Source organism: Genypterus blacodes, unplaced genomic scaffold (assembly GCF_046128005.1).
Source record: "Genypterus blacodes isolate CSIRO-AG114 ecotype Tasmania unplaced genomic scaffold, CSIRO-AGI_Gbla_v1 ptg000019l_1, whole genome shotgun sequence".
Classification (NCBI taxonomy): domain Eukaryota; kingdom Metazoa; phylum Chordata; class Actinopteri; order Ophidiiformes; family Ophidiidae; genus Genypterus; species Genypterus blacodes.
In genome coordinates, this window is record NW_027466832.1 from 2533476 (window position 1) to 2550124 (window position 16649).

The following is a 16649-nucleotide window of genomic DNA, read 5'->3' on the forward strand; positions in this document are numbered from 1 at the left end:
TCTGAAATGGTCAGGTGACCACTGCACGCTGCGCATGCGCACTGACAATCACTCCTTCTTCCGATATGGGGGTTGGCAGTCCAGCGAAATGTTGCGATACTGCCACCGTCCGCTCTGGAGTGTGGACCAGAGTCAGAAGGCTACAGTCATTCACTCCCCATGCCTATGATAATATCCTATCGAATCCAGGTAGACCTAGGTAGACCTTCAACCTATTAAATTGGTTTCCTAAAGAAAGGGGAACAACAATAAGACTAACATGACACCATCACTTTTACTTTGCACCTTTCAAATTGACTGTTGCAGGGCCCATGTCCATCCGTCTTTGCTTTCACCTCTACCTCTCCTCACTGTGCTTTATGCCATGATGTAGGGATGTCCGTTTTCCTTTGTACCAGTAAGTTCAATATGTTTTTGTCACTGCACCATTCTTGCCATTTCCGTGAGGAACCACAACCAGAAATGGTGTCACTGGTGTAGATAAAAAAAAAAAATTAAAAAAAAAAATAAATAAATAAAAAAATCAATCAATCAATCAATCAATCAATCAATCAATCAATCAATCAATCTCACCATTTTTTGACACAACCCCATTTTTAAAGCAGGGTTGGCGACAGGCAGTGGCAGCACCAGTGAATTTAAACAACTGGTCAAATATTCAAGGACAACATTCTAACATTTGAACATATCAAGCTAGGCTTTCATAAGACTCTTTGTTTCTGGTATATGCCTGACTGGCAGAATGGTTATTATTATTAAGAAACCCAGAGAAGGTGCTGCCCCTGCCTTATGGTTATTTTTATTTTATTTTTTGGGCATCTTATCCCTACTGCACCACCCAGTTCTCATGGGAAAAGACTTAATACCACCCTCTCCAGTTCTGAATGGGAAAGGATATGGAAATCAGCCATGATGTCATTTAAATGTGTTCGGTATAGGATACTTTAGTGTAATATTATCAAGCTTACATTACTCCTGACAAACGCTCTAAAATGGTGGAGAATCAGTCTGAAGTCATCTCTGGCATGGCAGCAGAGGAAACATTATGGGATGAGGTAATCACAATACTATCTGACATTCTTCATGTTAATTACCCTATATGCCCTGTTGTGTGCTTTATTGGTCAGATCCCTGAAAACATACAGTATATCCCTCAACTGTAAACGACTTCTTAACACTTGGTTGTCTTTCTGTAAAAAGACCGATACTCCTGAACTTGATGGAACATAAATCATCCTGTTTTCAGTAGACAGCTGGCCAATGACTACCTTAATTTGATAAGCATGGAGAGAGCAGCTTGGCTGAGACTTTTGACTTTGCCTGAGGCCTGAGTGGCCACTGGGATATGGTCAGGAACCACTTGAACTCCAGAAGCATCCCCTCGTTGCCAAGTTGATCTAATGCGCCACATCACATGATCTGATGTACCTGACTATGAAGTTTATGTTATGTTGCGCATGCACCACCCCTTCCCCCTCATGTGCCATATTGTTGTATTGTCTTGTATTGACATACCTTTATAAAAGGAAATAAAGAAATTTAAAATTCTTGATAGCAAAAACTGTAAGGCACACGCCAGTAAGTTGCTTCAAAGCAGTGCATCACATACAAAGTTTTAGCCGTTAACAACAGAACACAATTTTCATTTAACCTTTATTTAACCTAAAACATCTCACTAAGAATAACGTTTATTTTTAAGACCATGCTCTCCAGAATGACAACAATGACAGAGATGCAGATAAGTCACCAGACAGACCATACAAAATATACTGTATATTCCAAAAAACTGAGGTGGATATCATAGAATTGCATTTACATCAATCACACATATAATCAAAACATTGTGTTTAAAATCTCTACCTAAAACCAACCAAACAAGTTCATCTGAAAACTTAAGACAGACTGTAAAGAAGTCCATCACATAAAAAAGCCTGAAATGCCACAAGCATAAGCTTGACAGAGATTGTAAATCAGTAGTTCAGTCCATAGGGATTCAGCTTGGGAACTGGAGGGTCGCCGGTTCGAGTCCCGTATGGACCAAGTAAGTAGACGGTAGCTGGTGAGTTGCCAGTTTGCCTCCAGAGCACTGCCGAGGTGCACGTGAGCAAGGCACCGAATCTCCAACTGTTCCATGGGCGCCGTACAATGGCTGCCCTGCACCCCCTCTGTTGTTTGTGTGTGTGTGATATGAGGGGGTGCAAGATAAATTTCAATTGCATGCGATTTGCCTTGAATTGCATGCAAAATGACGAGTAATAAAGTATCTTAAATCTTAAATGTTGGATCCTCACACACCTGTTCTCTGTTGAAGAATGCCCGTGCTATAAAGCCTTATCAGCACAGTTGTGTGGAAAATGGTGAGAAATCATACTTCAGTAAAGCAAGAAATTTCATTGAGGAAATGCCATATAAAACACTGCGACTCCACACTGCGCAGGCAAAGTGGGAAATAATATGACATTGATCATCATATCCTTTCATATCAGTGCACAGTTAAAGGGACTGACAGAGATTAAACAGAGAATGCTAATAATAGTAAGGACACACATTTAGCCTCAGTTGAGGCCCAATTTCCTTTCTATAGCGAGTTGAACGCAAAGTCCTTCTTCTGTCTGAGCAGGCTGCGATAGACTCTCTCAGAATTCAGGAAAAAATACCTGTTCCGCTGCAGGTCCTGAGCCGCTATGATCCGAGTCACCAGGGCTTGCTCTATGGCTGGAGACTCACAGGGGTGATGGTGCACGTTGTGACTCACATTCCTCTGAGGCTCAACAACCAACAAACCCAGCCTGCTGCCTTCCTCATGCCTGGAATCTCCATTGCAATTGTTGACTGTCTTTCTGGCTGCAGTGCCTGCAGTGCTTCCTTCACTTTCTTTTGTTGCATGAGGTAGAAATGGATCACTGGATTCATTTGAATTGTGCCTGGTGGTATCATTTAACATATCATTCAAGATACTTGGACCAACATTATCAAGGCTTTCACTGGAGTTTTTACCACCCAAGCAGGTTACTTTGATTTTGCTGGATGTGTTGGCAGTAGTTTGACTGCGTCCACTGGCTGCCTCAGCTTGGGGTCCCGGTGATCCACCAGCTTCAGTCTCGTGAATGTTTCTGCGTAGATAGGCTGTGTAGCTCTGCACCAGACGAAACAACCCCGTCTTATAGGACAAACGAAGTGACTCAGCTGACCCTGATGGCACGGAGTGTAGCCTAACCTGCTGGAACAAGAATAGTTATGATGATAAACAGCAGCATTGCACCTGATCTCAATGGAACACAAATATGGTCACACCATCATGTTTCTTTGGTAAATGGTGTGCAGGGCCACTACAATGTGTGCAAAATCTGACTCAATTGTCCCATTTCAATAAATTCATTAATCAACTGAGTGGGCTTAGACATTTTATTTATATACTAAATCATATGTGTATCAGATATGTGAGGAAAATTAGCGACATACCTTTTTTTTTTTTTTTTTTTTTTTTATGTTCACTATATTTAAGACATTTGTGTTTTAATGATGGTGGAAAATATACTCTTGAGACTTCACTGATTGAGGCATGCTCAAGATAAGCAACAGCAATAAGCAACAGTTTCCTACTGTATGTGATTGAGGTCTCCCGGCAAATCTTTTTTGGTTGTCCATCTAATTCAAATTCACCTTTATATAGTTTGCAACTATAGTATCATGAACAAAACTGAAAGTCACTTTTCTCTTTGCAAACCAATTTAAAGTTCAAAAAGGCATGCAAATGAGGAAATGTTTAAAAGATTTGACATTAAACTACCAACTCTTATTTGTGAAAAATCAGTGTTTACATAAAGTGTATTGAAAATATTTCTCATTCGCTTTACTACAGTTAAATTGTCTCACTACTGTATTGTATTAAACAAAAGGGTCTATGGTCAAAGGGTGCCACTATCCTCGTGGTCAATAAGAGAGCAGATTTCCACTCACACTGATAGATTTGACATCATACATCACTTTGTGATCAGTCAAGTCAAGTAAATTTTATTTGTATAGCCCAATATCACAATTAATATTTCAATGTCTCAAAGGGCTTTGCAGGCCTACAACATCAGGAAAATTCCCGACCCTGCCCAAAGCTCTCTAGCAGCACGAGGAAAAACTCCCAAGAAAACCTTAATGTATAAGGAAAAAAGGAAGAAACCTCGGCAGAGTGATTGCCTCTCCACGAATGGCTGGGTGTGCAATAGGAATTTCCAGCGGGATTATACAATGGTACAAAAAAAAGCATGCAGGGCAGTACACACAGTCATGCATTAGGATAGGATAGGATCGGATAGGATAGTACTTTTATTGATCTCACAAATGAGAATGACAGTAAATTAGGAATTAGGAAATAGCACGCGAGACAGAGACGAGGGAGAGAGAGACAGGCAGAGAGAGAGAGGGAGAGAGAGAGAAAAACATAAAGGGAATGATAAAGCACAACACAGTGCAGTCCTATTATTGTGAGTCTCTCTCTCCTGGGGCAGCAGTTTGCGCAGGTAGTTGGGTAAGCTGAGGATGTTTGGAGGGGGGAGGCAGCTTGGCAAAGCGTTGCTTTGTCTGTCTGCCAAACAGCATTGGAAAGAGCGTGCTACTGAACTGTCTGATTGGCTTAGGGACTGATAGGTTCGTCTCCCCACACAGACATGGCCACATCAGGTAAGTGAACTTCGCTTATGTGATTATAATTGCAGTATTCGGTGTGAGGGAGGCTGTCTAGAGGTCCATCGCTCGGTTGGTAAATTTAGTAAATTTAATCTAACCAATATGAGGAGCATGTGGCTTAGAATCTGGCTAAGAGCGAATTTGGTCCTAGTGGTCTTTAACTTGAAGACGAAGCATACGTCGAGAGATAAGACCTTTAGGCAAGGATGCCTATAAAGTTGATTATGGAACATCTGTCACTTTTTCATCCATTTAGGACTGGACCCCAATCTGTGTCTGTCATAGCCTCCTGAAAATCCACAAATCCTATTATGAGGTGATTATGAATGAATCTACCATAAAATGTCATGCAAAGATGTGCTTTGTTGTCACACTATTAAAAAAGTAGGCAGTTTATATGTGAGAGAACGTGGCTGCATATACAATATATACAGTATATCTGGTGCTGCATTTTATATATTACCCCAAATGTGTGCACTGCAAAAGAAATTTGTATTACTTTTCAGGCAACTGGACTTGGTTGTAAAAACTTGAGGACGTTTTGCCTCTCATCCACAGGGCTTCTTCAGTTCTGACTGACTGGCAGGATTATCAGGATTAGTCATAATTGACAGCTGGACTCCAGCGAATGTAACAAGTATTGTTACAGTTGTCAGTAGGACTAGTACCAATGGTATCAATGACCCTTATAATGACCCCACAGAGGTTAAATCCTGGGAAACGTCACACAAGTTTTTACAACCAAGTCCAGTTGCCTGAGAATGTACCTTCCTTAGATACCATGTCCAAGATGACTGAGAGCTTTCACAGAAATCTTGATCTACAATGATGTACAAAAGACCATAATAAGTGAAAACCAGTCTACAAAAAGGACAAAATATAACATACAAGGATCCAACTAAAAGGCAACTCCAAGATCATGTAGTTTGAAGGTTTTTTGCTATAAAAGAGGCTAAAAGCGTTGGTATGATGGATTCTGTTCTGCCTCTGTTGTTCAAAAATACTTAACGGTATAATGATACATAGTATAGAAAGAATTTTGTCCGTCCTGACCTGGTGGATTCTCATGTGTAGATGAACTGCAGACCCCGTCAACCACTGCTGCATAGACTCAGAACTCATTCTCTTCTTAGTGATCATCCTCTCAAAATGGTCAAGCAGCTCATGTTTCAGCAAATTGTCATAGAGCTCTGTCGTCTCAGCTATTTTCTCCTGATTGTTGGCAATTGCAGGGATCTGCTGGAGGAAACTGTAGATAATCCAACCGATCCTTGAAGACATATTGATGCCAAAAATCTTCTGTGCCTGGGTACTATGGGTTGATGGTCCCCCTACATTGGACTCTTGTGCATTGACCTGTGGAGAAAAGGTTGGTATGCTGAGTGTCAATTATGTTTTTGTTTGGGATCATTCTTTAGGGCTTCTTAGTCCTGCATTTGACACCACTGACCACCACATTCTATCACAGAGACTAAACATATGTCAAGGGGTACATTCTTTCACTTACGAAACATCTTAATAATCAGGCACATTCTGTCACAGAATGATGCAGAGAAACTTACATGATTATTGTAATTCACCATTATTAGGCTGCCCTAAAACGTCTCTAAAGACTCTTCAGTGGGTCAAGAATGCAGCTGCATGTGTACTGACCAAAAACTAGGAAAAGAGATCATATTACTCCTATTTTAGATTTGCTGCACTGGCTTCCAGTTAAGTCCAGAATATAATTTTAAATCCTCCTGCTCACTGTCAAAGCTCTTAATGGTCAGGCTCCATCACATCTTAACCACATTTCCCTCTGGCATGTGAGAGAATGATAAAAAAATCCATGTAGCTGGACGCGTTCTGACCAAAACTTGGAAAAGGGATAATTTTAATCCCATAGCTTCGCCGCAATGGCGTCCAGTAAAATCAAGAATAGCATTTAAAAAGATCCTGATCATTCTTTTAGCAAAACACCTCAGAAGCAACACATACATAGAAACTTTCAGAATATGTCATATGTAGTTTTTCTGCCTTTAAGCGACAATCGGTCCTGAATTTTTCTCAGCTGGCCCAACGTGACATTTTCAGCGGAGAAAAATCTTTTACATCTTTTTCAACTCACCGATTCAATTTGTTTTTAGATTCATGTAGCACTAAAGGAACATTTTAGTATAAGCATTTCCATTGCTTGAATAAATGTGACATTTCACACCTTTAATAACATACAGTAACTTCCTATATAAGGTTAAACAGGTGATCTATCCTGGGTAAGAGACAAAAACTAAAGCTCCTGTTACAAATCGCTCCAGTAGTTTTAAGGTTATTTTAAATGATTTTAAAGATAAAACTTTATCCCTGACCCTGCACTGTGTTCACTTTGAGCTCTGTCTGAGATCAAAAATCTGTTCATTCTTACTGATTCTCCACTTCCTTTACTTACTTGTTGGGCCAGCACATCAAATAGCATGGACAGAGCCAAAGCAATCACACCGACGCCTCCATATGTCACTCTGCTGCCTCCCAGATGTGCGGTCAGACTGAGGCTGAAGGTACGCCACTGCTCCTCTCTCAAACTCCGCTCTAAAAATGTATACTGATGCTGCAGTGCCTCAGATGAGTCCAGAGACAAGAAGGATGTTAGGATGGGATCCAAGGAGATGTCTGGGATGATGGATGCATCTCGAGCCACAGAGAAGAGCTCCTGGACAGTGGCAGGAGAGGGAAGACACAAACTGCTGCCTGTCACTATCATGGCTGAAGCGTGTATGTGTGTGTGTGCGTGTGTGTGCAAACAACTCAGTACTTCTTATCTGTTTTTCTGAACCTTTGTTTATCTTCCTTTAGTCATAAAACCTGTGTAGTTGTACATTTACAGATACCAATTCTCTAACATATTGCACATGACCCATATAACCACGATAACTTGTTTGTACATCACAAAATAACAGAATCACGGGAGGTTTCGGTCTACCTGTCACATTTGTCATTCTTGATCCAATTTTAAGAGTAGGATAATCTGATCTCAGATTTCACAAAGCTGTGTCTCAAGGAAAGATCAGTTCAGAAATCTGCTGGGCTTTTTGTTGCTTATGAAATGGGTCAGAAAAGGGTATATTAAATGTCATCATTCGGGTATATTAAATATCATTTTTATTTCTTGATATATCACTTTCTAATTCATTTTAGCCTTAAAAGACTTTTTTGATGTGTCTTTTAAAAGAGAGGCAGAAAACTGAACATTAACCCAAGGTCAATAAAGCACTAGTCAGTGCTCAGTCCAGCCAACAAACATGACCTGCTTGAAAAATCTGGTTTAAATACTAGAGTGGTCTAGGTGTTGATTTAGAAGTGCAAACCAGTCTAAAATATAATTATTGGATGGATTATTTTTGATACAGCAGTGTTGATACTCAGATTTATAGGAAAGGATAGGGTGGTAGTTACTCAGGAAAGCCTTTGGTGAAGCAAGTTCACCTCAGTCCAGTGGTTCCCAAAGTGGGGGGCGCGCCCCCTAAGGGGGCGCAGAGCTATTGCAGGGGGGGTGCGGCGCAGGATCGGAAGAGGAGCGATATGAATAAGTACCTCCTCAGGTAAATGAATGAGGCGATGTCGGTTCGGCCTGGTTGTTTGTTTTTATGCGCGCTGCTTCACAGAATGCGCTGATCAGCTGGTCTGATGCATCATTAGCTTGGCTACCCGCTAGTTTAGCGTTACAAGCCCAGTTGTGAGGGATTTAAAATAATTACTATTATTAAAAACGCAGCAGGAGAAGGAGCGATTACGCGCTGCTAGGTAGGAGTAGGAGAGCCATGGCCACATCCTACATATGTGAGCCTCAATAAAAACAAAATATAGGTTGAAGCTGGACATTTAAAAGTGCTAGTCCGACAGCTGCAACCCCGACTTGAAAACATCTGCAGCACAGAGCTGAAGTCCACCCCAGTCACTGAAAAGATGTGCTGACTTTTGCAAAGAATAACTTAATTTTGAAATTAAGTTACAAAGTATTACACAGTTGGACTTTTAATAATTCCACTGTAAAGGTGATTTGTCACCTTATTTGTTTTGTTAAATAATAAGCTGCTTTTATAAATTATTATATTGTGCTGACTTCAGGCTGGCTGGGACATGAGTCCGATGAGGACCATGGTGCAACATGGGAACCAGTGCGAACAGCCTGGCTTTGTCCAGGAGTGCAGTCCGCTGTGGAGCCACAGACCAAGAGTCCGTGGTGTTCAGGAAAAAATCCCAGGGGACCCACAGCTGTTCACCGCAGAGGAACTTGCTCTATGAAGCTTGCAGGTTGGCCTTAGAGCGATCTGAATACCCAACATCACCCATGGGAGCCTGTCGATCCAGCTGCTGGCCTTGAGATTGGCCCAGAGAGCTGGCACAACCTGATAGCCTGCAGGTGGTATGGTGGAGCTTCACCCCGAGGCTTTCTGCGACTGCATTCCAGAGCTCACACGTGCTTGTCTTGTGACTTTTGTCTTATACACCATGTAACTTTGCGCGGTCATGATCTCCTTATGCAATTTTTCTGTGTGTCACGTCATGAATCGATGCTTGTCACTGTGACCAAACTTGAAGGAGTCACATGTATCTCACCAGAGCACTATTCTTTGGCTAAACAATGTGTCATTGATTTATTGAGCTCGTTGCTCATTTGAAGACATTTGCTCTCACGTCAAGCTGTATTTTGCATCTGTTCCTTTGAGCTGTGGATTATGAAAATATTGCCAATTAAACCAAGCACACAAAGTAAGGAAATTTGTGCCTGGTAGATTACTTCTTTGTTGTAACAATGCTTCTTGGCAATAAATCTTATATTGGAAAGCCTGTTTATTTCCCTGTTAAATGGTGCCACATTTGTGAGGAACATGCATTTGTGGGATGAGCAGCAGTCAAGTATGATTACAGATTTACATTTTTTTTTTAAAAAACGTACTTTTTAGTTTTTTCTAGTATTGCTAAAATAATTTTCAAATCCATGCTTTCTTTATTATTTGCATTTTACACAATGTTGCAACAAATTGAGGCGTTTATATCCATCTCCACCATCCAAATGTAATTTTTTTAAAAAGATGCTCAAACCTACAAAAGTTGTCAGTGACCAAGTCTGGAAGTAAATTTCTTGAAAATCATTAGGTTTTGTAATATTGCCGGCCTTCCTTTTTGTTGTGTCCTTGTCTTTCTTTGTTATATTTGTTTAACTAGAATGTGCTCAAAAACACGTCGAATTGGTTAAACTGCACAATCCTCTAAAATGTTTATTTCATTACCAGAAGACATTTAATCTTAATAAAATGTTTAATCTTAATTTGACAAGCAAATACATGTCAACAGGACAGAATTTCAAAAACAATAAAACAAATTAATGACTTAATACTCAAATCATTATATACATTCCAAAGAACTTTGGAGTGGTGAAAGAACTGTTGAACAAAAAAACCCAAATTCCAGAAAATTTGATTGCACAAAGATGAATTTACTAATCGATTCATTTTGAACCATGGAAGCATGTTGCTGGAGTAAAAAAGGAGCATGCAGTATAAATACACACTCATAGCCTTCCTGCTAAATAACAAAGATGACTGAATGTGTTTGCTTATGGAGGTGACATGTAAAGTAAAAACGCAGAATCCCAATTTTATTCATCAGTTAATTTTTGTTGAAACATTTGCACATAAAACAGCATCATCAATCAGGCATCGGTCATTTGCCACAGCTGAATAGACAGAAAGGACACTTCAGGATTTAGTTTAGTGCATTTACGTCTTCTAACATGTATTGTACAATGAATCTAAACAACACTGAAAGAAAACTGTTTATTAAAATGGCAGTACTTTCCACAGAACACTGAGCTGCTACGTGACATTAGTGAGGTTTAATAAGTCCCTAAAGTCTCTCCATTGGTCAAGAATGCAGCTGGACGTGTTCTGACCAAAACTAGGAAAAGGGATAATTTTTCTCCCATAGCTTCACTGTTTGAATCCCCTGTGGACTAAACAGCTTGGACTGGTAGCCGAAGAGTTGCCAGTGTGCCTCCAGGGCACTGCCGAGGTGCCGAGGTGCCGAGGTGCCGAGGTGCCGAGGTGCCCTTGAGCTCTCTCTCTCTCTCTCTCTGCCAAGATTGCCCTAAGCCCATTCTCTACATATCTATGACGAAGTGCTATTGAGGAACATTCTTGTTGTGGCCAATGATCTATTTTATGCATTCAACAAAGCAAAGTGGAAGAAGGATGAAATAAAATAGACTTTGAGGAGAACATTTACTGAGACATCCAACCGTTCAAACATTAAAATAGACACAAACAATCTGCATGTGGCTCATTGATCTGCCTCGTCATTCATAGAACACGGCACCAGATTTAAGGTCTCCTGAAGGCCAAATGGCACCTGACAGCTAATGCGACATTCAAGGTCTTAAGGCTCAGCTCATCCAATCTTCATGTGTGTAAGTGACCTGTTTGACACTGGTGTGAACACAACTGCACTTAAACTCAGACTATAAAAATGGGCCTTAAAGCTGAGCATTCATGTTTCTCCCGTGTCCATTTAACACCAAAGGAACCAGAATTAACTTAGCATTTTATACATGTAGCAGCTCATTAATAAGCTCATTTGAATTTGCTGTTACATGTGCCATGTTCTTACAATTACATATCAGCAATGGGACGCTGATTAAAGTAAAGGAAGCTCTACGAATGAGCTTCAGTCATTGCTGGCCCTGTTAAGTTCACATGATTTTCTTATCATTACCCCATATGATTCAGTGTTATAGCAAGCATGAAGAACTAACATCATATTGTTCGTCTGTTTACCTCCTGCTGGGCTTAAACACTCACCTGCATCTTTAGCAGCATGTTAATGTATGTATCATGTGTCATCGCACCTGAACCCTTGTATGTTTCTTATTGATGGCTTGGAAAAACTAGCACAAGTGTGCTCGGTTTGTGAGCAGCTAAGTCATAAGTCTGCGGATTTAACAAGACAAACATTGGAACACAGGACATGAAGACACCTTTTGAGGATATTTGATGTCGTGTAGGTGCCTACTCAGTGTCATACGTGAAGTGATGAGGGGAGACTATTTGATGTTGCGCAAGATGCGACGAGCATGGTTGGTTTTCATGGCAGCGAGGGCAGCCTCCAGTACGGTAATGAGATGTACCAGAGTCGTGATGTCCGTTTGAACAACCTTAGCCTTATGGTCGGTATAATTACCACCATCTGTTGCCAGGAGCAACTTCATTGTCAGCATGGGAACAACCTGCTGGCGGAGGGAACGACTCGCCAACTGGTAGAAAGGAGAGACACAAGAACAAGAGTTTTTAAATGGTCTTCAATAGTAGCCAGTTCATGTAGTTATAAAGCACACATGGCACCTGGGAAGACACAAGAGAATCATAAACAAGATCGTAATTTGCTCAAATGCATGTTTACAAAGCACGTTGCCTCTAGAAGAATATCCTTGAAACAAAATGAGACTAACAGTAAGTGAGCTCTACACTCACAGAGGAAAACATGAAGCTTTCACAGAGAAGAACAGCATCCAAACACAAATCTACAAGACCACAAGGGGGAAGGACTAAAAACCATTGGACCCTTCTGAGGTGAGTCCTGATCTGACACCATCAAACCTGAGAGAAGCAGTTTACTCAAGAAGAGTGGAACAAACTAGCACCTGAGAAGTGTGGAAGCTTCATTAAGAGCTAATGAAAGAGCTTGATGGCAATTACTGCCTCAAAAGGTGCTACAAAACATTTATGGATGCAAATAACTTTTGCCAGTTTCAACTTACTTTTATTTACTTTTAATTGGAAAGGTACAAAAACCTTAAGACAGGCCCGTTTATTGTCCACAGCTTCCACAGCTTTAATAGAGAATAGAGCTTTGATAACCACAAGATAAAAACTGGACATTGAACACAACACATTAAGTCTTACATAGCAAACATCCCTCCACTGTGGCTTGTTACCATAAGGCTGCATACTCCAACATGTGGGGAAAGTTCTGATGGTAGAGGAACGTGACATTTTCTTTTCTCACGCTGTCCTTTACGGCTCACTTAGTTTCTCCTTTTCATGCTTTGAGGTTTGGAGCAAACTACAAAATACAATTATTTTGTACATTATTGTTTTTGTATATATATTTATTACAAAATACATTTACCAGGAAGCATATAAACCCATTGTCTATTCAATACAGAAGAGTGGAACAGTCCTTCTAACTGAGCTAAGACCCAAACACACCTGTACATCCAGTCTCCATTCCAGGTTGTTGTAGGCAGGCAGGTTGGAGGGCAGTAGACTCAGGGTGTTGCGGATCTGGCTACGCTGCAGTAGATACAGCTGCAAACACACCACACGGTCAGTGTGAGTGCACACAATCAAGACACTGCAGTGTGAAGTGAAGGGTCTCAGTCAGGATGCCTACTATGACAGCTGAGTAAATACAGCAACTGTTTACCATCCAAACAATTACAAGCTCACAAGTGATGATGCTGCAGATATCATTGATAAAAAAGTCACCTGTAAGAGGGCCTGGTTGAGCTCTTCACCAAAGCCCAAAACCAACACGGAGTCGAGAAAATCCACCTCTGAAATCTACACACACACACAAACACACTGTATATTATGATACATTACTCCTGACGGTGTAACCATGTGCAGACTATGTTTCATTTATTGGCTGTGTTGCACATGTATGGGGGGCACATGGGCCTATAAATGACATTTGGAGTAGCAGTACAATCAAAGTTTCTGATGGGGAAGACTACCAAAACCTTGGTTGAGTCTTTGCTCACTTCAACAGCAGACAGAAAATCTAAGTCACCATGTGTTTGGAGCTCTCCGTCATTAAGAACATCAGGCCTTCCACTCCATGCTGCACCGACTGCACAGGAACACACAGCTTCCCTGCACAAAGCATTAGAGTTATGGAGTTACTTGGTTGTAGCTGAACACTGTTAGTATGTCAAATGTGCATCAACAGTACTGCTTGGTAAGTGGAGTATGGATGCTTAGAGACTTACTGGCAGCTCCCTCATAGATCTTGGGGCTGGTTCCTCTCCTCAGGAACTCCAGTGCTATTCGCCCAAACTCACCCACCACTGAGGAAGAAAAGGAACAAACAACCTCACTAACAATGCATACTGGAGCATTTACAACATGAACAAAATTAATATCATGATAATCACTGAAATATTTGGACATGATCACTAATTCTATTATTGTCAACATTCAGGTTTGTACATTTAATCCAGTTCTTTGACGCTGGCAGAGGTGGTAAGGGGAAGCAGGGTGGTAAACATAGCTCACACGTCTTGACACTTGTTTTTCTTCACGATACGAGTCATACGATCCTGGTTTTACCATGTGACTGTGAAAAAGTGCAACGGTTCCTCCATCTTTTCGCGATTGCGGGATTTCATGCAAATTCAACAAAATTCATGCCCTCAGTTTTTAATACTGCGTCGTCTAAGATTCTGCCTACGGAATTTCGCACTGGAATTTTAAGAAACTCATCTAAATCATAAACTCATAAAAAAAAATTGAGCTCAGCGGGGTCAGCGTCATCAGCTGATGGTCACCGGTTAGCAAGATGCTAACTCGTCTCACGCTATAATGTGATAAGTCGCTTACCTGCAGCATCAACGCTGGACAGAAAAGATAAATGTTCCTTATGTTCCTCAGACAAAACCAGCAGCATCCTGGAGAACAGCGTCCACTTAAACACACTACGAGAGTAAACCAACAACCCGGAAACGTCAGTGCGAGCGTTTCTTCTTCTGCTTTCAGCGTATAAAGCAACTGTCATTGTTATTGTGACACACTGCCTGCTACTGGACGATGAAGACAAATTCAGGCACAGCGATGAGGAACAGAACAGTAATCAATACGTTGTCAACTCTGAAACAACATCGTTATCAACAACGGTAATAATGAAACCTTTAAGTATACAGAAATGAGTTCCCCTTTTCACTTGTCTCCTAATGGGTTCAGGTATCTAGGCATTTTTGTTTCTTTTACTTTTGATGATATGATAAAAATGGATTTAGATCCAGTGATGAATGAAATTAGAAGAGATCTTCAAAGGTGGAACCCTTTATTAATATCACTGCTTGGACGGGTTGCCATTATAAAGATGAATGGCTTACCGAGGCTATTATATCCAATGCAGATGTTACCTAATTATGTTCCAGTTACGTTTTTTAAATCACGACATGGTATGATCGGTGAATTTGTGTGGAAGTGTAAGCGCCCCGGAGTTAAATTGGAAAAAATTGCAGTTACCTGTGGTCGAGGGGGGATTAGCACTTCCCAATATAATGTACTATCGCAAGGCTTCACAAATTAGATACATTGCAGAATGGATAAAAAATGACCATAGCTCTACATTTCTTGACTTGGAGACTATTGGATGTGAGCCTGCTCTTTTGGACATACCGTTTAAAAATAATGCAGTTTCACTACAGGGGGTGAGGGAAAACTTTATTGTTAGAAATACTCTCAAAACCTCGAATCAGGTACGTAGGCATTTTGGGATAATGAATCAATACTCTGTGTTGGCACCTATTGCATGTAATCCTGACTTTGCACAATCTTGTTCAGATATGGGCTTTAAAATATGGAAGAATGCTGGTATCTCTAAAATACAAGACCTCTTTTTAGGTGGGACTCTTAAATACTTTTCACAACTCAGGACTGAATTCGACCTTACTCAAACACAATTTTTTCGCTATTTACAATTTAGGAGTTACATCCAATCCATACCAATATATAAGAGTGGCCTGTATATGAACCAATTGGGAAATATATTATTGAAAGCCTCCCCTCTAGAGATTAATATGTTTCTGGTGAGATTAATAAAATATTTGGGATAGACATACCTCTAAATCCATATCATGTTGTACTGGGATTAGACTCCAATAACGAATGCAGGTACAGGTACACTCTTAGAATCGCTTTGTATGCTGCACGCCTCACAATACTACAAAAACGGTTAGTCGAAGACCCCCCTGATATTTCAGCGTGGTATGAAAAACTTATGTCCATTTTGCCATTGGAAAGGTTGTCACATGTATTAAAAGGTACTTTTGCAGAGTTTGTTAGAAACTGGTCCCCAATTGCAATATTCCTGAAAGAGGAATTGTCACTAGTAATAAGAATGGGGGCAACAAATATAACAGAATACATATAAACCACCTTTTGTAAACTCACTTGGCTGTGACTACTGCTATTGCTAAATCTTTCTTTCTATCTTTTTATTTTATTTGTTGTTGTGTCTATGTTTGTATGTATGTTTGTATCACCCTATTATTTGTAAAATAGAAATATTGAATCAGAAGAAATGAGAAATCTTTATTTAGTCTGTATGATATTTAGCGAGAATCCTACAACAGAGTATGACATTATGATGGAGAATGAGCATGGCGTTACGTCAAGAAAAGTCCATATTCTACTATGATACAGATGTAATATTTCCATTACAAATTCCACATGTAACCAAAATAAGGTTGCGATATTTCAAGAAAAGGGTACATGTTACAACAAGTTGTAAGTAAGATGTTGACTAAATGTTTTTTTTTTCTTTTTCAAAATGTAAAGGTTCCATCATTTTTTACATCTTTATTTTTTTGCTCCGGCCCGATACTTCCAAGTAGCATTTTTAAAGAAAACAAAGAATATCTGTCGTCATTCTTAAAGTAAAACCAAAAATCACACAGGTTAGTAAGTTAGTTACTCTGTCCACTCTTGGTCAGTGCTAGTGTGAGTGTAGTAAGCTGATTAGCTGATTTTCTCTCTCCATCTTTCTTTAATCTGCTCATGTTACACCCCATGACTGCACTGATCTCCTCTCTGGCCCTGGGCTCCACACCCTTGAGTGTGAAATCCACAGGTCAGCTGTTTTCAGCGGAGTCGCTCCTGAGCTGTCTCAACAATCGATGGCTGCTTTTCCAGATAGACAACGGGGTG

General features: G+C 40.4%; 2 protein-coding genes across 3 annotated transcripts; both read right to left on the reverse strand.

Annotated features, from left to right (window-relative positions):
• Positions 1-1634: 1634 nt before the first annotated feature.
• Positions 1635-7460, reverse strand: LOC142991482 (uncharacterized). 2 transcript variants are annotated; one of them, XM_076141656.1, is made up of 3 exons: positions 7109-7460; positions 5734-6036; positions 1635-3220 (listed from the first exon to the last, which is right to left on the reverse strand). In XM_076141656.1, exons 1-3 carry the CDS (start codon positions 7418-7420, stop codon positions 2579-2581), a joined length of 1257 nt encoding a protein of 418 aa, XP_075997771.1. In that variant the 5' UTR covers positions 7421-7460; the 3' UTR covers positions 1635-2578. The 2 variants fall into 2 exon arrangements, with proteins under 2 accessions (XP_075997771.1, XP_075997772.1); XM_076141657.1 differs by having other exon boundaries at positions 1635-3217; positions 7109-7459.
• A 2650-nt stretch (positions 7461-10110) lies between these two features.
• Positions 10111-14475, reverse strand: commd2 (COMM domain containing 2). Its single transcript, XM_076141629.1, has 6 exons — positions 14316-14475; positions 13706-13783; positions 13507-13589; positions 13203-13277; positions 12924-13022; positions 10111-11968 (listed from the first exon to the last, which is right to left on the reverse strand). Exons 1-6 carry the CDS (start codon positions 14380-14382, stop codon positions 11759-11761), a joined length of 612 nt encoding a protein of 203 aa, XP_075997744.1. The 5' UTR covers positions 14383-14475; the 3' UTR covers positions 10111-11758.
• Between the last annotated feature and the right edge of the window lie 2174 nt (positions 14476-16649).

Coding starts and splice junctions, on each gene's coding strand:
- LOC142991482 (XM_076141656.1), bottom strand. CDS start 7,420: ATGATAGTGACAGGCAGCAGTTTGTGTCTTCCCTCTCCTGCCACTGTC. Junction 6,037..7,108: donor TTGATGTGCTGGCCCAACAA/GTAAGTAAAGGA, acceptor TTTTCTCCACAG/GTCAATGCACAAGAGTCCAA. Junction 3,221..5,733: donor TACACATGAGAATCCACCAG/GTCAGGACGGAC, acceptor TTCTTGTTCCAG/CAGGTTAGGCTACACTCCGT.
- commd2 (XM_076141629.1), bottom strand. CDS start 14,382: ATGCTGCTGGTTTTGTCTGAGGAACATAAGGAACATTTATCTTTTCTG. Junction 13,784..14,315: donor GTCCAGCGTTGATGCTGCAG/GTAAGCGACTTA, acceptor TTTCTTCCTCAG/TGGTGGGTGAGTTTGGGCGA. Junction 11,969..12,923: donor AATGGAGACTGGATGTACAG/GTGTGTTTGGGT, acceptor CCTTTCTACCAG/TTGGCGAGTCGTTCCCTCCG.